The following is a 21756-nucleotide window of genomic DNA, read 5'->3' on the forward strand; positions in this document are numbered from 1 at the left end:
TGCACCCATACCATGGGAGGAAGGTTATTAGCATGGGACTCATAGGCCTAGTTCTAGTTATTTTGGAACTTTTCGTCCACTTAGTCAGCATATGATTAATAGGACTTTCGGACTCTCAGTCCTACACTACTCCTAAGGTTAGTGTTAGTCATTACTATGACTTGTATTTCACTTCATTTTAGAACTGCAATCTCCGTACGTGCAGTTCACCTCTCCACTGCTGTTTCGTTTTTGCTGTTGTCTTCCTGCTCAGCTATTCTACACTAGCAGCATATCAAACAAAACACCAAATTGAAAAAAAGGGGACAACAAATGATAGATAAAATTCACTGCTCGATTTTGACATACAAGCTCTAATGACCAGGAAAGGCATAAACCCCTTACATGATTTTCCAACCTACAAAGAATGCCTCACATATTACATATCATACATCTGAGAAAGAAGGCAGCCATCCTTTTACTGTACAAACTCATGCCTCTGACCAAGGGCGACAGTCAAAAAACGAATAGTGCCTTCATGACTAAATATACATAGCATATAAGATTTACAGGTGTGACTCTGCCCTCGTTACTCAAAGTACATATGCCGATATCAGCTCTTTCCAAAACTTTACTCATCCGTCCACCTGAACACATTTGTTTTGCCACCCAGATTGGCAAAGAACGTCCAAGATCTGTCGACAAAAGAACTTGGATAAGAAGGGTAAAATAAAGTTCAAGATTTGCATACTAGTAATAAAAAATACACTTTTCTAAATATGAAGTTCAAGAGTTGTGTACTAGTTATAAAAGAGGCTAAAATACACTTTACTATAGTCAAGGAGACAACTTACTCCAAGAGTCCAAGCATCTATTGCTGTCTCACCCAGGAAACATAATTCCCTGTGCGCAAGTTGCCCATATATCTCATAATCTGCTGCTTCCAATGCCCAGACTCGGTGTCAGTAAGCATGATCATGTAGAAAAACTTCATTTGGTGAGTGCATCACCTTCCTCAACCACAGCCAAAGTCTAACATTCAAACATCTGAATGAATCGATAGTGCTGATCTTAGAGTATCCTTGTGTTATATGAGCCACATTTGCTGCATTTATGATAAAGCCAATGGAATGGAGCTGTGCCTCTTTGTTCACAATCGTTGCAGAGAATATCCTACAAAAACCAGTCCCCCTTGGTTAGAACCAAGTTTTGAAAAACCACTGGAGCACTGTTATTAGCTCAAAGACCATAGCAAAATTGAGGATGCAAAATCACCTGGTGTCTATCTTTATATTCATCAGGAAGCTGTTCTCCAGCTAGCAAAGCATCAAGCATGCCAAAATAAACCTGCCCAAAGACAATCAATATATTAACTATTTGAACCAAGTGTCACAAGAAGCACAAAGCTCCTTCAGAATTTCTCTAACAACATTTGAGAAGAGAGAGAGACACTATGATGCTACTTGCTTCAACTGAGTTCTCAAATTGATCTTGTCAGAAAAAGAAGTCAAATACAAACATTGACAGGTTGACAGGTTCCACTTACAGACATATCTCCAAGTGATTTGCAACATATTGGACAAGTGTAATGACTACACGTATATGCCTGTTTCCAATTAAAAACAAAAGCTGTCAGACTACATATCTTTCATCATCAACAGATCAGTAAAGTAACTACTAACATGTACTACTCAAATATGTAACCTCATACCTGGAAACATGCTGAATGCATAAAATGCCCACACGCAAGTGCTTTCACAGGAGCTTTTGATGTAAACAAAAAATCATGGCATATGGGACAATTGGACTCCAATCCCTTTTCCCGACATTTATGTGTTTTAAGGGACATTGACATACATGCATTGCAAGTCATACAATGGAAGTAGTCAATGCCCAATCCTTTGCCAACTCTGCACAGGTTGCAAGAAGGGCAGTGGTATATATCCCTGCATCGAAATTTGAGGCCCCCAAAATGTCAGCAAAAAGTGCACCTCCACATGTGTATGCAGTGGGTGCTTGGTGCGTGTGCAGGTACATGCATCAAGATCTCACATGCACGTACGGATGTGCAAATACAAATATGCATGCGCATTAGTGTATGGCATGAGGCCCAAAAAAAACCACAACTAATAAAGTCAAGAGTAATAAAAACACACATTACATAACATAAGGCATAGCATTTCGACTCATTCGTAGAAATACTGCACAAATATTGCCGTCCCACATGACATTTGCAATGAGTAGATTGCAAGTTGCTATTTGTGCTTACATTCATCCCAAAGGACAAACAAAGAGGATGACTGTCTTGCCTTAAAAGAACTTGCCCAATTGAATTTGTACGAACAAAATCCACGGTGCAGTTTTTGCATAGGTAGTGATATCCCCTCGCATGCCTTTGGCAATTAGGAATGGGGCCTGGGTAAATATAGGCTCTCATTCGTGTGCAGCTCTCAAATCATTGGCAATTAAGAGTAGAACTTGATTAACATAGGCTCCCATACATGGGCTATCTATACAGGAGCATCTACATATACAAAAACCCCAAAGTGAAGGGCAGAGTCCAGACTAGCACTTAACAAAGAAGGCAAGCCACACTCTTTTCATCCAAGATCAAACTGCTTGTGAACAAAATAATCTCCAGAACTGATAGTTCTATGCAAGAAGTCATAGAAAAAATAGTATATAGGGCAATGCAAAGTTATAAAGAGAATTATGGCAACATCAGCAGGCCTAACATGTACAAGAATACTATGACTACTTATGCATAGAAGCAAATACCTACATGATAGCTGGGTCAATACCCCACCTATGGGGTCCTCACATGAGCAGGTCATTGGGCAAGTGACACCAGCATAGGGTGTAAGAGAATGAGAGAACTGCCACATGGGCGGAAGATCTGCAAGCCACGTGTCAGGTTATTTCATCAGGTCAGCCCACTATAGAGCAGCCAATCGGCCGATCAGAACATGAGAAGGGTTCAGCCCTCCTAAAGAATTTCATAAAGTATGAGGGCCTTATGTTCAGTTTTTTTACTCTGGGCATTTTACCTGCTATGTTTGACCAAACTACAGAAAAATGGCTCTCTTTGGTATTAGAAGGTGTAAGAAAAGACCATACGTGTTAGCAATTGAAATTCAGTGCTTATGTGCCCTTGCCACAAGATAAGTTCCATCATGTACAATCCCTTGTATGCTCTTTTTTAATCTAGGGCCCTTACATTCCATACACCCAAATAATCAGTGAAAAATGGATCCCTTGGTGATTGGATTAGAGAAGCAAGTGGAATCCAATGCTTATGTGGCCTTTCCACAAAATCAATCCCATCAATTATGACAACTTTGTGTACTTGTTGTCTGATTCAAAAGCCCTTGCCCAGTCCATACACCCAAATCCATGAGAGAGGGCTCTCTTGGTATAGAAAATATGAACAAATACCCATCCGTATTGCGACATTGCTTGACTTTCAGTTCCCAATATGTCCCCCTTTCGAATGTAAAATCGAAATTCGAATTGTATTAGTCTCAAATGATCAAATTAGCGTAAGTTAGAAGCCCCCAAATGATAAATTAATATTAATCCTATCTGATGTGTGTCCTATGCTGTCATTGTCCCTCTTCTCCTCGTAGCTCTCATGTCCCCTCGCTTCTCCCTTCTCTTCAACTCCCATGCTTCTATGCATTGCACTATGGTCTCGTGAGCTCGCAATGGAGCTTCTCCCACAATTGGAGATTTTCTTGTACATGGAAGATGTTGCTGCAAAGCTTGATACTCTGCTCCGCTCCCCTGTATCGTCCTCTGGCTTTCCTCGCGCCCAGGTCACCTACAGCACTATTAATCAATCTGGTTGCTCGCTGCTCTCTCCCACCTTAGCTGTCACCATGTTCTTATGCTCCACTGTCATTGGCTTGTATCTCCTCATAATTCCCAAGCTCAGTCAGCCTTTCTCTAGCATAGCTGCCTCTCCACGGCATGTTCATCTCTCAGCGACCTCCTTTCACTCACCCCTCCTATTCATCGGTGGCTTTCTAACAGGAATTCCACTTTGGAGAGCATGTTGAAGGGGCATCCAATGCTATGCTGGCTGTAGATTGCAGATCAGATGGTTGATTGCTGATGCGAGGTGGCTGGGTGGAAGATTGGAAAGACAACGGAATGAAAGGTACGATTACATTGTGTAACGTGACGTTACTTTAGATTAGCTTAGTTAACGCAATGTTAGTTTACGTTAGGTTTTGTTAGGTTATGTTAGCTAATATTAGGTTAAGTTGAAAGAGTGTTAACATTAAGTCAGGTTAAGAAATGCCCCTAACTTTGCAATGGTCCTCCTGATCAATGCAAATTTATGAAATTTAATGCAAACTCGGTTTTTCCATGTGAATTTTCTACATGGAAAATAAAAAATGTTTGTGTGTGAATCATGTTCATGTCATTGTTATGATTTTTTTAAGAAACAACCATGCTTGACTCTCAGTTCCCATTATATACATCGACATGTCCTATTTTTCCTCCGAATCATGTTGGGTCTACGTTATTGGAAACTTGGGATGCTCGACATGCGATGTTCTTTTAGTCATCTCTATTTTCAGTGGTGGTCTGTATCTTTTTACTTAGAGGTACCTGTTTTGGAGAGCTTAGATATGAAGGTATTTTGTCTTTGCAAAGGGCTGGAGCTTGGATGAAGAGGGTATGGACTACTCAATGGAAAGTTCTATATGAATGCACTGGAGATTAGAACTCAACTCCCCACCTGTGAGCCCCCAAATGAGGACATGGGGGAGTGTAACCTGTAGTTGGGACCAGAGAGAGGTGATGTGAACAGATATAAAGGCTGCCTTGTGTGTAGTTCTGAGTAAACATAAAGTCTACTATGCACGCAGTGTACAGAGCTGTTGCATAGTCCCTAGAAGAGCACATCAGGTGCAGACATGGCTGCAGCAGGTGCAGCAGCAAGAGCAGCAAGTAGGACCAGTATAGAGTCATCAACTGCAGATCTAATCAGCTGTACAGAAGAACAGCTGTAGTCTGCACAGGAGCAAACGGCAACACTGCCGGTGGTGGGCCAGTAGACACATGCCATGTGGTATGGTCTGATTAAGCTACAGGCCAATATATAGGCTGTACTGGGTCAGCTGTAGAAGAGGTACAATCTGCTGATGTCAGCATCTCCACAGACAGGATCGGTGAAATCTGTGAGTCTGGTCGGCTGAGTCATTAGTCTGGTCTGCAAGACTGGGGGGCCTATAAAAGGGCCCCATTGGGGGCCTTGGAATTATTCAGTGTGCCTCATATTTAGGCCAGGGATGAGTATTCTTTGTGCCTCAGATATTCACGGCAGACAGGTGCAGAAAGGAGGTCTAGGATCAATACATACATGGTGCCTCACCATTGGCTGCATTCCACAGCAACAAGCAGGACGCAGCCCACTAGGCTGACGGAAGATTGAAGGTGCCAGGAGGAGCGAGAAGACAGCTTTGTAACGTGCCAGGGGTCCACATCTAGGCAGTAGATTAGCTACTAGATAGTAGCACACTATTGTATCAGGTTTCGACCTTCCTTGGAGCAATCTATATTGCATGATTTGCTGTTCTGCTCAATCATGCATTGTTTAATATCTTTATCTGTCTCTATCTCTATATACACTCGTGCACACAAAGCAAAGGAGCAAGATTTTACTTAGCATTGTGTGATTCCTGGGCAATGCTCTTCCGCTCTGCTTAAGCGTTAATTACAGCAAGCAACCTCCATCTTTGTTTTATAGCATGGTATCAAGGCCTGAGGAAGATTCACAAATGCATGGAACGTGGAAGTCAGACCTTTGGAAGGAGATCTCAGTTCAGGCCCGAATAAAACTCCTACGTCTAAAGCACGGGTACCTTTGCAAGAAGGAAGGTGACCAAGATTCAGTCAAGTGTAACTTATTGAGGGATTAGTGCTTTGCATCATTTGCAATTGTTTCATAGTCACATGAAAACCCATTTTGTCCTGTCAAGGCCTTGGAACAACAAAATAGATGGAATGTTTCGAAACAGGACAACATGCTCTCAACCAAACCTCTGTTTGGCCCAAATCAAAATACACATTTTTGCCCAGTTTTTTCTAGATCCATACGCTATGAGATGGGATGTCTAAGTGCTATCAATGATGATTAGGACGATAGCCATTGGAGTGATTCCGCACATTCGGTTGGTGGATACTTCGAAGGAACCACAGGACCTCTTAAATGATCTGTATGAAACAAATGATACTACGACGATCCAACCTTCAAATCAACTATTCGTCATGCAGATGGAGGACGTCATGAAGATGGAGGAGAGACATGCCATGCATGACTACCTCACAAAAGTGAAGGTGGTACGAGATCAACTCGGAGTACTTGGTCATATGGTGCCTACGTTGACAAAGAGCTTCAGAAAATTCGCATCCGGCAAAGCTGCTCTTTTTGAGGAGTTGAAGAATATGTCGGTACAAAAGAAGGCTATAGGGCCACTGTCACCAGAAAACATGTAGAAACATTTCTGCCCAAAACGTTTCTTAGAAACGTGCGAAACGTGGCATTTAGGGCGAAACGCACAAAATGGTGTGCACGGCTGTTTTTCTATGCCGATTCAATTCGCCTCTCCCTTGCTTGCCCTGCTACCTGCAAAACACTCTACTCTACCCAGCCTAAGCCCTCTAGTCTACTCCCTTGCCAAGCCCTCTTCTGTACCCAACATAAGCCCTCTACTCCAGCCTCTACTCCATGCTCCATCCTCTACTCCAGCCTGCTCCTCCCTTGCTAAAGCCTAGCTGCAGTCTTATTTATGGTATTATTTATGAATATATAATATACATAAAATACAGTATCTTTTTCTTGTGACACTGTATAGGGCAAAGATCTACGACAAAGATAGTGGTAATGACACAAGAAAGGGCACATCTAGCAACGACAAGCCCATTAAGAAGAAAGAAGACAAATCCACTGACAACAGGGACTTTTGAAGGTGGATGCAAGAAAAAGAAAAACACTTACACTCCAACCAGCCTGGCTATCATGCAAGGGTCTCCAAAAAAAAGAAGGCTGATTAAAGTGAGTCCAAGTAGGAGTCTGTGAGGTCAAAACTGGTGTGGCAAGCGTGGTAACGAAAACAAGATCTTTTCTTGGTGATGACTCCAAGTGTTGCCGAGATGAAGTACGTAGATCTAGGTGGAGCAGTCCCAATGTTTAACATTGAGAGATCGTCCAATCATCCAGAGGGCATTGGAAGGTGGAGGACACGATCGGTTACACACACCATTTTCCTAAGAACAAGGCTGACACCACTGGCACAAAGGAGGTATCTTTGGAGGGACTTCCAGGATCAAGGCCAAACAGTATACAAACACCAAAGATTGCAATATAGAGTTACATGTGAATGATGTGCTTTGGGAGATACTTGGAGTGTTTTTAAAGCAAGCAGCCATTCAAGTGGATCCACTGGCCTGTATATTCTCTATGCATACATACAAATGTCAATAGCTTGTACTGGGTGAAAAGTTTGCCTCGTTTTTCTCAAGCGTTGAGAACATGGTCTTGGCAAATAGCGAGGGAAGTCTTGTTTGCAGAGTCCATCAATGCCTACTGCATGACTTTTGCCAAGGACAAAGATGATTGCTTTGAGGAGCGTGATTTGTTGACAGGGACGTGTGTTACAAAGGCTTCTTCAATGTCAATGAAGTAAAAGAGGATGGACCTGTTGAAGCCTTTATGGTGGAGATGGGAACATCAATAGAACAAGGAAGTATGTTGATGTTGGTGGGTTACTCAAGTGTGAGCCCTTTAGAGCTTGCTCTCCAGTATGATACTTGGAGATGCGGATCTATGTGGATCAACCATAATGATCTCATTGCTCAAGTGTGTTACTTGGTTATGGATGTTGCCACGATAAAGACGGGTTGAAACAGACCTCGCGCAAGGGGGCAGCAGGACGTACCTAATGGTTACACCGCGATTGCTCGAAAATGCTGGTGTCTTCATGATCAAGGATCGTGGTAACATCAAAAGTTGGTGCTGCCTAGATTGTACCTATGACCGTGATAGCTAACCTTGGTGAAGGTGGACTTGGAGAAACAAGAGCTGCCGGTTCGAAGACCAAAGGAAACTCCGACTTGTTCTTGAGAACTTCTCTATGGAGCTGTTGGAGCATTTGCATCGACGCATAGGTGTTGACTCTCAAGCTTCATTTCTTTGAGGACAATAAGGTTAAGATTGATGCAGCAATGGTGGATTACAGAAAGCCGATGCATCCTGATGTGATACTAGAGATGACAAAGAATTTACTGAATGATGGGTGGGAACGTCGATAAGGGTATTGGAGATTAGATGTCAACTCCCACCTGTGTGATCCCAAATGAGGAGGACATGGGCAAGTGTAATCTGGATTTGGGACCAGAGAGAGGTCATGTAGGCAGACCGAAAGGCTACCCCGTGGCAGATCTGAGTAAACATTAAGTCTGCCATGTAGGCAGTGTACAGAGCAGCTGCAAAGTTCCTGAAACAAAGAGTCTTTAGAATTCAAAGTAGCCACTCTTAGCCCTCCAGTGCTAGGAGATACAAAAATGCCATGAAGGAGCAATCGACAGATATCACACTTCAAAGATAGTTATTCAACTATTTGTGTTCTCATGTTACATCTTCATTCTCTGTGTGTCTAAGTTTAAGCTTTTATTTCTGTTTTAGGTTATCTATGTTTGGAATTTATTTGTGATGATTAGATGCAAGCAATAGGATATTTATAATAAAGGGGGACCTTGCACAGTTAACAACAAGCCTCTGACAGCATTTCATACGAGTAAAAAGTAACTTCACGTACCTATTGTCATCATCAAAGAATTTACATATGTTGCAGTAATATCTCGCCATTTGGAGGTTGTTGCAAGATGTAGTTGTGCAGTGTTGTGCCACAGGCTGAATCTTCAAACATTTCATGCACATCATCTCCTGTGTGGCTTGCCTGTAATGAGGTAACATTCATGCAATATAGATGAAATCACTTCTGCCGAATCCACAAAATCCACGTAATAAGACTAACCAAGTCAGGACATTCTTTCCAGGGAACCTAAGTCTAATGAGAGTCACCTGTCCATGGAATGATCACTGACTTTGTCATGGCAGAAACGACAGGTGTAAAGGAGTCCACAACAAGCAGCTAGCAGTTTGCAATTACGTTTGTAGTGTTCACACCCGCAGATGTTCCTGTCTGTGTCCTGGTATGATGGACAACAGCCAGGAACTGCTTCATGACCATCACTTTGTATGGTAGCTGTCTGAGGCTGCCTCTGTTGAGCTACAATCCAGCGACTGTTGTGTGCCAACAAAATAAGTCTCAGCTTTTTCAGTTAGGCATGATTGCGTGGAGTCATATTTAATCTCTATATAAAAATCCTCACTCACCTGGTCATGAGATTTTGCATGAGATAAGCCTTCTGCCGCGGATCAAGGGAAGCATCACTTGAAACCTTCCTTACAGCAGCTTCCAGCTCCTTTTGGTTCATCCTGAAAATATCCTGCCAGCCTGGTTTGAAAGTGTTGGTACCATCTTGAGCAGGTTTTTGAGGTTCTTTGTTTTCCAGTGAGACTTTATTTTTCTGTTGATCAGTGGCCTTGAGCTGCTCACAACTTGAAGTTTCAGAGGGATGCATTCCTTTTCCTTTTTGGAATTTCTTACCCTCTTGAATAGGCATATCACACTCGCTCACTTTTTTTTCATCTACCCCTGTCAAGGTATCTGTCAAGCCCTTCAATTGATCATCCTGACTCAAAGCATCCTTGGAAAGGTAATCAGCCACCATCCTAAGACATTCTGTGCTTCCAGGTTGTGGCATCACATCACCTTGAGATACTGAACAATGAGGTGATCTAATAGGTGAGCTTGGAAAGCAAGCATGCAACCACTTATCAAACATGGTATTTCGAGTAGCCTGCAGCCAGGTATCAAACATGCTACTCTGCTCCTCCTGTGTAAGTGCTGTGGTTACCCAAGGAATCATAGCTTGAAGGACTTCAGCACCTGTGGTTCCTATTATCCGACCTATGATTTTGTGCTGCTCCTGTACAGAGAAATGAATATCAAAAAGCGGCCATAGCTCAACCTCCTCCCTGGAGACATGATGATCCAGTGTGACACGTATAGACTTACACATACCCTGTAACTTTGCAGCCAGCTTCTGCTTGCACATTACATTTTCCTGATACACATTATTCCAATCATCTTCCTTGACCTCCTGTATGCCTTGGGCTTCAGTGGGCCTTCCAGCCGCCACTCTTACATGCAAACCTGAGAGCTCCGAAAGGACACTTGAGATATCTTTAAAAAGTTTCTCCTCTTGCTTGTGATCAATTGTGTAGGAGTGACTCACGTTATGGAGAGCCTCTTTGGCTTCCAAAGCAGGGAAAACAATATCATCCTCCGCATTGCTGTGAGCACGATACAAACCCCACAAAAGCATGAACCGCCCCACAAAATGTCTTACAAATTCCTCATCACAATTAGCAAGCCTCCCAGATTCAGCATCAAGATATTCAAGATCCTTTCGAATTGCTTTGTGGAACTGAAATATTGTATCTATTGGTTTTGAAGTGCCTCCGTCAGGATTTGCATTTACTATGCAACCCACACCAAACAGACCAGACCCCAAGTATGCTGAGTTGGATGACAAAGTGCGAAGCAATTGTGCCCGAGTCCCTGCACCAAAACCCAAGCTACTACCTTTCACTCCAAGCTCTGGAACATGGCAAGCCTGTAAACGTTCATCCATTCTTACACTTCCACACATCGGGACTGCTGATTGTGTCTCGCAATGGCAACTAACCTTCATTCTCACAGACCTCTTCTTGTTTAGTGGACAACCATCCAATGTGTCTGACGAGATGCAGTTGAAATTTCCAAATTTGGTTAGAGTCTGCATTTGACCCTTGCATGCCCATCCCAGAAGTAATGTAACCAAAGCTTCGTCACCCACTGGTGCTGTAACAACAGAATACGAATACTCAAATTTGTTTGTATACTGACTTGCATTTAATATGTACTACTGTAACCCTTGAGATTCCCTTCACCTGCTTCCTTACAAGATCCATCCCATTTAACAAGGGAAGTCTTCGCAAGACATGATATTAAAAAATCAAATCTTTGTGAAACTGAAAAACACACAGGAGATGTCATCAGACCAAGGTTTTCCCAATTTATAATGCATACCTGCTTGCTGCATATTATAGAGCATGCACCTGGCTTCTTCTTCAGTGAGAAGAGCCACCAGCCATGGCAACACTTTTTCCAGGAGCTTCAAGGGCATGACACGAAGGCTCTGGTAGAGTAAACTACGCTGCTCTTTGATACTACAGTGCTTTCGAGCAAGGGGCAGAACCTGAAAGCTAAGCCACATAAAATCAAGATACAAATTGAAAAAGATTTACAAGGTGGGAAAGTTCAAAGTTCTTATCTAACCGTTATTTCTTCATCTAATAGATGCTGCTGGACAGTTTCAACTATATGCTCTGCCTGGACACACAGCTTATCAATTACTTCTGCTGCTGATGAACTGCCATTTTTATATGTGCGGATGCCATCAAGTAGACTCCGAACATTGTCAAACTGATGCTCCTCCCGCACATGGTCAGAAATGTAAGAAAGAACATGCTTTGACCTTTCAGAAATAGCTGGAAATACAACATTATCTTCTGCAGCACTGTCAGGAAATCAATACAAATTTACTATTTAGAGATACATAGCCACCATCACATAGTAGTCAAACCCACAACAGTCACAGAATCGTTCTAAGTTTCCTTTTTTCCTCCCTTTCCTCACCTGCTCCTGTGACCCCATCATAGCTATTGCAGTAGCAATATGAAACCTTATATGAGAGTTAACTAGTGTACTAGGGAACTGGCAGACCAAAAAAAGCATTGGGATTGATTCACTTCAGATTTACATGAAAAACTGTCTTGCAGTTAGGTTCATGCTTCAAATTTTGGTGGTATTGTTTTCAGCAGCAGTGGTGCAGTGTCAATCGAGCCTCTGCCTCTCTCTCTCTCTCTCTCTCTCCCCCCGATATTTTGCCCCTTTTATTAGCAAAGTGAACATGATGGACTCAAAAAGGCTACCCAAAAATGCCTTTTACACAAAACAGGATACTACCAATGCTTTGTCGTTTGCCTTCTGGAACAAGAATGGGACCATGGTTGTGACACTTTACGACATGACATGTTAGACAGGCATTAGAGCTGGGTGTCCTAAGTGTCTTAAAAATAAGATACTTAAGACATAATTTAAATTTACATAAAGTATAAAATATATAGGCACGCTAAAGGCATAATTGGCTCTATGCCCACCTTCAGGGCCCATTGCATCAAGGAGGAGGTGTAATGAAGGAAGAAAAGGGGTATTTTAGTAGCCCTTTAGCTAGAGTTAGTGGGAAAAGTGGAGGGACTATATAAATCCCCATCCATCACTCATTGTACTCACTTTTTTTATGACATTTAATCCTATCGACTCCCACCTCCTACCTCCTACGTGCTGCCTACACTCTCTCCCAATCTCACTCTATCTCTCTCTCTTTCCTTCTCCCTTCTCTCCCAGTCTCTCTCTTCCACTCCCTCTTTCCCCTTCCCACACTTCTCACTCCTTCTCCCTCTTCCTATCTCTCCCTCCTCCAATCTGCCCCTGCCTCTTTCATTGCATTGGTATTAGAGCTCCGACCCTGGAACCTTTATTTTTCTCCCCTATCCCAATTTGTACAGTCTTTATAGCGTGAATGGCTACAATGACGAATGGATTTTGTGACAAAGCGGGAAGATATTGCGTCAAAGAAGTAGCAGCCCGGACGTGAGTGGCTCCAACTTTGCACAACGTAAACTTTACCAGAGGCATTGCTCATGGCTACACTATCACGATGTCTGCAATTGGCAGTCCAACGAACGAAGACATAAACTCTTAGGTGTGTAGAGATGGGTCAATGCTATCTGCCTCTCGAACGGATGACGCCCAAATCAAGCATGGCCGAGTAACCCAACGTGGCTTGGAGAATCCACCTCAAGCAGACGAACTAGACGACCAGCTCTCCCAGCCTCTCCAAGCATACCAACCATGAGCTAAACAACCAGATCTCCCAGCCTCTCCAAGAAACCAATCACGAACCACGACCTGTGACGACCTATGACACTAGCAATGCACGCACAAAAAGGGACTAGAAAGCCTTACAGAAGGCAAGCCTGAGCCACAGGACTTCTACGACAGACAACAAACTCACAAGAAGCAGACAAGTCAACGCGAATACCAGTGAAGCAAGAAGACGCACCATCAAAACAAGCTCCCATCCTATTTCACCTGAATCCAAGATTGTTGCACCGTATCAGCGTCAACTGCATTAACGTCAACGTCAGTGTTAAAGAGGCATCCTTCACTGCCACAGTCGGATTGATATCTCTGCCTCCAAACGAAAAGGAGGTAGCGGCAGCCGCTCGATTAGATCCAAGGTAGCCATCTACCAACCATCTTGCGATCCAAGCCGTGCATCACCATCACATGACGCAACGCAATGCTGTCAAATTTCGCCACCGCCACCGGAGCTACGCCGCCTTCACCCCGCCTTGCAAGCCTTATCCTACAAGGTTTTGTTTCCTAGGTTAGACTAACACGGGTTAGTTAGGTTAAAGTTAGATTAGCCGGTTGGGTTGGGTTAGTTAGGTCTAGTTAGGTTGGCTTTAGTTAGTGGGTTAGGATTAGGTTTACTTAGTTTGGGCTAGGTCAGGTTAATGATAACCAAGGTTAAACAACCAGATTAGGTTAGGTTACAGTCAATGTCCTAGGGGTCTTAGGTTAGTGCTGTACTAACTGTCCTAGGTGACTTAGGACCCCCCCCCCCCCTTTTTTTTTTTTAAAGAAAAAAAGCCTTTTTTTCCAGCCGATTTCTCACAGCCATTTCGGGGCCTTTCCCAGCCTCGTTTGGGCTTATTTGGGCCACATTTTGCAGCTTATTCACCCTTCTCTCAAGCTTCTCCATCGACATTTCAAGTGCTTCTCAGGTGCTCATTACAGCAGGTTTTTGCTATCTATTTCTCTGAGTCAGCTTCATTTCTTGCCTGCATTTGTACTCCCCCGCAAGACAGTCACAATGCCACCCAAATGTCTACCTCGTGTTTAGGAGTCGTCACAAGCTAGGGACACACCATTTGAGGCTGCTCAGCAAGAGCAGATGGCATTTACTGAGAGTGCTCAGAATGCATTCTTGCAGATGGGATAGCAGATTGAGCAGCAGATCAGCCAGTTTATGTAGGACAAGGGCAAGCAGCCCACACCCCAGCAAGGGGACCACTCAAACAATCAGGATGTATTTTTTGCTCGACGCATGGGTTTTATAGTAGATGCCCACCATACCTATGAGCATCAATCTTCTAGACAACTGCATGTACCCCAACATGGGGATTATTTGAACTTGAATGATGCATTTTTTGTGCTGCAAAGCACCTTCATGCAGAATGTCAGGCCATCTTTTGGCTCACAGTTTTTTGCATCTATGTAGGCCGAGCCGTCTCTTTTGAGCCGACCCGTTGGTATGCATCCGATTAGTGTTCCTTTCACCACACCAATCAGTATGCCTGGAGCTCATTTTGGTTTATATGGCAGCTCACACCCCTAGGAGAGATGCATGTCCTCTTCTTATCCCTTTGGCATGCCATCATTTTAGAGAGATGCATTTGGCAGAGAGACCCAGCCAGGGGTCCATGCAGCTATCGCTCAGCCAGTGAGCACATACAGCCACACGCAACCAATGCATCAGATGGTAACAACTACTACACAGCAGGTGGTTAGTGGTGGGCAACAAGCCACTTTTGATGAGATGTTGTTAGATTCCTTGCATTCATATAAGGCCCTACCTGAAGCCATCAAACTTGAGATGTCTTTCTCCGATTACGTGAACCTCAAGCATGATGATGCCCGCACTTCTGGAGGTTACGCAAACAAGAATTATGCAACCAAGGATGTTAAGGACAAACTCACAATGCGTAAGTTCAAAGGGGACACTCACACACCTAATGAGATGGAGGAGTGGCTTACGAAGCTGGAAGATTATTTCCGCTTCTACCCAAAGCAAGATGAGGACCACATAATCTTTGCAGGTATGCACATGCATGACTATGCACATACTTGGTGGTGGTATATGAGGGACTCACCTCAAAGGCCAACCACATGGAGGGGTTTTAAAGAAATGATGGTTACTACCTTCGTATCCCCACTCATCTTGGATCAGTACTTGGCTGAATTCTATGCATTGTCGCAGACCAATACAGTCCAAGAGTATTTGTAGCGCTTTTGGAGGCTTTCCTTGTTTGTACATGACGTATCTGATAAAGGGAAGTTGTTGTGTGTCATCCATGGATTGAGTCCTTCCCTGGCTACAGATGTGAAGGCACATAACCTTCAGACTATTGAGAGGGCATCCCAGCTTGCAGAAGTATTTGAGCCAAAATATTTCAGCAAATTTGAGAATGTAACGGGCAGCATGCATGGTGCTCCTTATGAGATTGAGAAGAAGCCTAAGTTGGCTGATCGGCATGACAAGAAATCAGCAGCAGCAAAATTTCCGAGGTTTCCCACTATTACAAGCAGCAAGATGCCATATGCTAAGCCATACAGGTCATCTGATGCTAAGCCAGGAGCTAAGCCAAGTGTTGGTAATGAAAAGTCAGAATTTAAACAACACACCAGGGCTACTATGGACAGCAAAAAGTAGGCTAGCTTATATATTAAGTGTGGTGAGAAGTGGACTCCTGAGCATCGAGAAGTTTGCAAAAGGCGTAACAGTAGCACTGCAAAACTCAGCATGATTATTGATATATCGGATCATGATGATTTAATGGATGCTTCTGAGACCTTGGATGCCACAATGATGATTCAAAGGGTGCACATGACGTGGAAGAAGCTCCAGATACTGGAGCCACGAAGCGGGTTGATTTCCCCTTTGATCACGGTGGTGTTATTGAACACAATATGCATGGTATACAATCAAATGACACTCAGCCCACCTATGGCATGCGAGGCTGTTGGCCTACAGTCTTTCATGTGGAGCATCAGATTGCTATGCCTTTTCATGCGCGAGAGGATGCAATGCTCCTGTGGACAAGGAGGAGATCTATTGGGATGCGCAGCCAACAATTTATGCTATCTCTTTTCATGCCTTGATGGGTGCCAAAAGTGCTGAGACTATCAGATTGAAAGGGCAAATTAATGGCAGGACTGTTCACATGCTTGTGGACAGCGGTAGCACTCAATTCTAAGACCTTACAGAAGGTGGGATTCATTGCTACTGAGATTGATCATGGGCTGAGAGTAGAGGTGGAAAATAGACAGCATTTGATCAGTAAATTTTGTTGACAAGATGCAAGGATCAAGCTCTCTAAGGATTATGAATTTGCAGGGAATCTCTTGGCACTAGACATGGGCCCAATAGATGTTGTCTTGGTCCAAAGGGTAGAACTATAGCATTGCATGGCACTGCCAATCCTAAATTGTAGGTCATTTCAGCAAGGCAGTTGGCCAGGAGAACGCCCTCTATGCATTGAATGTGTCAATATCTCAGGAGGGTAGCATTCCCCGTGTTAAGGATTGTGATATGCAGCAGTTGCTCTCTGAGTTTTCTGATGTGTTTGCTGATATGCCATCCCAATTGCCTCCCAAGAGGGATGTGAATCATGCCATTGTTCTAAGCTTGGCAGTAAGCCTATAAACAAAGCCCCATACCGTCTTTCTAAGGTTGAGCGAGAGGAAGTGGCAGTACAGGCGTGGGAATTGCTTGAGAAGGACCTCATCTCTCATAGCACTTCTCCTTTTGCCTCCCGGTGCTTCTAGTGAAGAAGAAAGATGGATCGTGCCACATGTGCATTGATTACAAGGATCTAAACAAGGCCGCTATCAAGAACAGGTTTCCAATCCCCAAGATAGATGACCTATTGGATGAAATCAAGGGTGCTCAGTTTTTCACGAAGATAGATTTGAGGTCTCGTTGCCATGAGCACAAGACGGCCTTCCGCACAGAACGAGGCTTGTATAAATTCAACATGATGCCTTTTGGATTGACTAATGCACCGGCCACCTTCCAGGCACTAATCAACAAGATATTGCAGCCACTTCTTTTCTTATGCGTGCTAGTTTTCTTTGATGATATCCTCATTTACAACAAGGATAGGCACAAGCACATTAAGCATGTGAAGCTGGTGCTGGAAATTTTGAGATTGCATCAGCTTTATGGAAAAGCCAACAAATGCACTTTTATGGCAGAGGAGGTTGAGTACCTGGGGCATATTGTGAGCATACATGGCATTTGGGTAGATCCCGCAAAGGTGAAATGCATCCAAGATTAGCCACAGCCACAAAAACCCCATCTAGTTGAGAGGATTTTTAGGTCTTGCTTCCTTCTACAAGCGCTTTATTTGCAAATTTGCCAAGAGGGAAGCTCCTCTTACTGACCTCTTGAGGAAGGATGCTTTTATGTGGTCAAAGGAAGCACAACACAGCTTTGAATCACGAGTTGCTTGGACATTCATTGAGCATGTCTTTAAGCATAAAGGTTTCCCTCAGGAAATTGTCAGCAACAGAGATGCAAAAGTTATGAGTCACTTTTGGCAAGAGTTATTTACAACAATGGGTACTTTACTCACACCTAGCATTGATGGATAGTCGGAAAGGGTGAACAGATGGGTGGAGGAATATTTGAGGCACTTTTGTCATGATACTTAAAAGTCTTGGGATAAATGGTTGGCATTTGCTGAATTTTGCTACAGTAGTACCAATCACCTCTCCATTGGCATGAGCCCATTTGAGGCAATGTAAGGATGCAAGGTCGGGATGCCTTCTTCAATTGCTGACATGGCTGTGAAAAATCAGCAAGCACAAAATGACTTGGAGAGGATGGATGCCCTTCTGCAGTTGGCTAAAAAGAATATGCAGGATGCCGAAGCCAAGTAGAAGAAATATGCGGACGAACGCAAGAGATATTTGTCTTTCAAAGAGGGAGGTTATGTGTATTTGCATCTCCATAAGAACTGTTATGCCTCGCTGAAAGGTAATACCAACACAAAGCTTGCTCATTGGTATTATGGTCCTTACAAGATCATCCGCAAGTACCTTCAAGATCCATGATGTTTTCCACGTGTCTTTGGTGAAACCACATGTGGGACAGCATGTCCATGTTCTTCCTGAGTTGCCACCTATGGATGAGGAGGGCCGCATCCTCTATGTTCCAGAGCGCATCATGGGTTTCAGAAATCACGTACTCCAAAACAGGGTCTACATAGAGTATCTCATCAAGTGGAAGGCACTCCGTGAGGATGAGAACTCTTGGCAGCCAGAGAGCATTATCTAGGCCTACCCCTATCTCCTACCGGGCTGATCATTAGCTGCCATTTGCTGCACCTTTTGCAACAGCCAGTATGTAAATAAGGGCCAAATTCTATGGGAGGGGATGGCTGTAATGAAGGAAGAAAAGGGGTATTTTAGTAGGCCTTTAGCGGGAGTTACTAGGAAAAGTGGAGGGACTATATAAGTCCCCATCCACCACTCATTGTACTCACTTTTTTAATGTGACATCTAATCCTATCTACTCCCACCTCCTACCTCCTACGTGCTGCCCACACTCTCTCTCTCTATCTCTCTCTCTTTCCTTCTGCCTTCTCTCCCAATCTCTGTCTTCCTCTTCCTCTTTCCCCTTCCCACACTTCTTACTCTTTCTCCCTCTTCCGATCTCTCCCTCCTCCAATCTGCCCCTTTCTCACTGGTTGTTGAAGTTCAATCCATGCTAGGTCAAGTGCAATTCAATGGGTGAGGGTAGGAGAGCCAGAAACAGTAGCAAATTGGGCCGGAGGGGGGGGGGGAGGCGCACAGAGGGGAGGGTGGTGCTTGCTGTTATACATGACTCGATTTCAATCAGAGCTGATTTTCTGAAGAAGATTGCTGAGAATTGAGAGTGCTTTGTCAAAATAGTGTTGTAATTAATCGTCGGTCTAGGAGGGCAGTGAACTGACCTAGAACAGTTTGCAGTTCCTCTGCTGACAATTCGAAAGTTTTCAAGTTGGGACTTGTTGTTAAGAGAACTGGTTGTTGAAGTCCAATCCATGCTTGGTCAAGTGCGATTCAGTGGGTGAGGGTAGGAGAGCCAGAAACAGCAGCAAATTGCTATGCAATCTACTGCAGGCTTCATATGGGCCATGGCTAGGCCCAAGTGCAAGGAAAGGGCAGGTAGAGTGCAAGAATTGTTGCAGAGATTGCATGCAAAAGTGGGGAAGCAGCAAACGATGAGCTTACCAGTAAATTCGCATGGGTTTGGTGGCGGATTTTGGTTCGAAATTGACTGGTGCAGCATGGCACAGCAGTAGACAATCACATTTGCAGGCTGGAGCATGGGAGAATCCAATTGCATTCTGCTAGGACGGCCCTATTGAAAAATCTTGGCTGTAGGCTGTAGGCGAAAAGAGAAGCTAGGGAGCTTTTGGAAAAAGCCCAACCTAAAAATTAGGGTTAGAAAGAGAAATTAACCTAAAATCAAGGCTGAATTTGGGCTGAATTGAAAGCAAGGGGACTATAGTTCTATAAAACCAGCAAACCATTGGTGCTCAGCCACAAGCGCCTGGATTGCAACAAAGTGCCGCCCTCTCCATCCTCTAGCTGTCTACGAGGGGACATGGCAGCGGGCAAGCAAAAACGGGACTATTGTGCACCGCAGATTTCCCTTACTACCCAGAGTTACTCCAAGCATACAGATTTCATGCTTATGAATTTAGATAGGGTGTATATAATTCTAGGGAAAGAATGGTTGCACAAACTCAATACCAGATGCATAGGCAAAGTCACACATTGACTTTTGTCAAAGGGAGAGTACCCTATGTATTTCAGGGTGATTTTGATGTCCCACTCTGGGAGACCATGAATCCTTGAAAGAAAGGCTCTATCAGTTGGAGAAGCATACAGAGACAAGACTAGTCACCTGCAAGTTCTGATTATGAAGTGTACTAATGTGTTTTATGTGTGTTTGCATCTGCAGTTAATAGGGGCCCCCAGATTGAATTTTTTGAGGCCAAATGAAAAAGGATGAGATATTCCAATAGTTGTGGGAATGTCTACGCTTGGTGCAAAGGAAAAAAAAATCTCCCTCTCCAGTGCTTTTGAAGCACAAAAGGACAAAAGTTGAAGGATGTGTGTAAACTACAAAAAGTTGAAGAGAGTTACAATCAAGAATAGATATCCCGTTCCTAGGGCAAATGATGTGATTAATAGGCTATATCGAGCTGCCTATTTTACGAAGATTAACCTTCGTTCTGGCTACCACCTGATACGCACAGTTGAGGAAGGCATCTATAAGACGAGGTCTCAGACAAAATATGGCCATTATGAGTTTTTAGTACTCCCTTTTTTACTATGAATGCTCATGCGACCTTCCGGCAGATGACAAACGATATCTTTGGTGACTATTTGGGAAATTTTATGGTAGTTTTTTAACAAATTATGGTATACAACCATTCTCTTAACAAGCATGTCGAGCATCTCCGCACTATGTTAGCCATACTAAGGCGTGAGAAGTTGTATGCGAAGGAGTCTAAGAGTGAGTTCTTTCATAAAGAGCTGTTGTACCTTAGATGTAGGATTTCTCGAAAGGGCATGAGAAACTTCGGGCCTTCTTAGTGTTGGAAAGGTCACCTCCCCATCTGTAAGCCCCCAAATGAGGAGTGCGTGGGGGAGGGAGACCTAGGGCAGGATGTGCCCAAGAGAGAAGAAAGAGAGGGGGCCGCCACATGGGCAGCACCTCACAGGATTGGGACCTGCAGATGGTGTCAGCATGGCGAGGGTAGTGGGCAGGTGAAGGGCCTGCAATAGACCCTGATGATGGCGCGGTACAGGCGGGTCAGGACAGCAGGATGTACAGGAATACGGCGCAGGACACGTGGCTGGGAAGAGGACCTGGCAGAGGCGCAGATATGGCAGGATGTGCAGGCCCAGATATGGAGCAGCAAATATGGCTGTCAGTGGGCAGAAGGCAGGCCTTATATAGGCTGGATCCTTGCCTTGAATGGAGGGCCAAAGGGCCCTGGAAGTTTGGGCCAAAAGCCCTGGGTTGTGTGCCCTTTAAGGGCTGGACCAGCCACAGACTGGTCGGCCAGTCTGCTGCAGGCTGGTCGGTATTTTGCCAGCCCCCTTGGGGCCTATATAAAGAGGCCACTAGGCCTCATTCAATCATCTAACAGTTCAGCAGAACCAGCAGCAGACAGGAGCAGCCAGAAGACATCTTCTTGGGCCTCATCTTGGAGGTGAAGGAGAGTAGAAGGCGTGCTGCAGACTGAGCTCTCAAGGGCTGAACCTTGGCTGTCTCTCAGGGCAGCAAGGTGTTGTGATCTGGATGGAAAGTTTACAGAAGCTCCAGGTGGAGCATGTGGGCTCGAGTCTAGAGATAGCCAGCAGATAGGAGAAGGACCTTGTGGTAAGATCAAAGGACCACATCATTGGTGGGACTCTGGATCTGTCTCTTTTGTATTGTGTCCATAGTTGTGGACGGAAATATATATTTTGGTGGTTTCTCTATCTGGTTGGTTCATTGTCTATTGATGAGTCCGCACATCTATTGAATGCACATAAGTAAAGAAGTTTGTGATTCCACACCCACACCGCACACTGTGTGAGCTCTTGGGCATTACTATAAGTCTTCGGCTGCGTGTACCCTCTCTTGGGTATTTTCTAACACTTAGGATTCACTGTCTTTCATAAGAAATCAGTGCGGGAT

At 44.1% G+C, this 21756-nt stretch overlaps 1 protein-coding gene across 1 annotated transcript in view; it reads right to left on the reverse strand.

Moving 5' to 3' along the window:
- Positions 1 to 308: 308 nt before the first annotated feature.
- The window catches only part of BTS (zinc finger protein-like protein), a 43138-nt gene continuing 21690 nt past the window's right edge, over positions 309 to 21756 (reverse strand). Inside the window, exons 5-14 of the mRNA XM_087387827.1 lie at positions 11439 to 11679; positions 11190 to 11358; positions 9389 to 10961; positions 9074 to 9295; positions 8808 to 8948; positions 1691 to 1925; positions 1526 to 1585; positions 1255 to 1326; positions 834 to 1152; positions 309 to 674 (exon numbers count right to left, since the gene is read on the reverse strand). Coding sequence (XP_087243953.1) covers positions 1051 to 1152; positions 1255 to 1326; positions 1526 to 1585; positions 1691 to 1925; positions 8808 to 8948; positions 9074 to 9295; positions 9389 to 10961; positions 11190 to 11358; positions 11439 to 11679 — 2815 coding nt within the window. The 3' untranslated portion in view covers positions 309 to 674; positions 834 to 1050. The remainder of the gene's footprint in view (positions 675 to 833; positions 1153 to 1254; positions 1327 to 1525; positions 1586 to 1690; positions 1926 to 8807; positions 8949 to 9073; positions 9296 to 9388; positions 10962 to 11189; positions 11359 to 11438; positions 11680 to 21756) is intronic.

Source organism: Dipteris shenzhenensis, chromosome 17 (assembly GCF_047967505.1).
Source record: "Dipteris shenzhenensis isolate YYH24624 ecotype China chromosome 17, Dip_SZ_1.0, whole genome shotgun sequence".
In the NCBI taxonomy this organism is placed as follows: Eukaryota; Viridiplantae; Streptophyta; class Polypodiopsida; order Gleicheniales; family Dipteridaceae; genus Dipteris; species Dipteris shenzhenensis.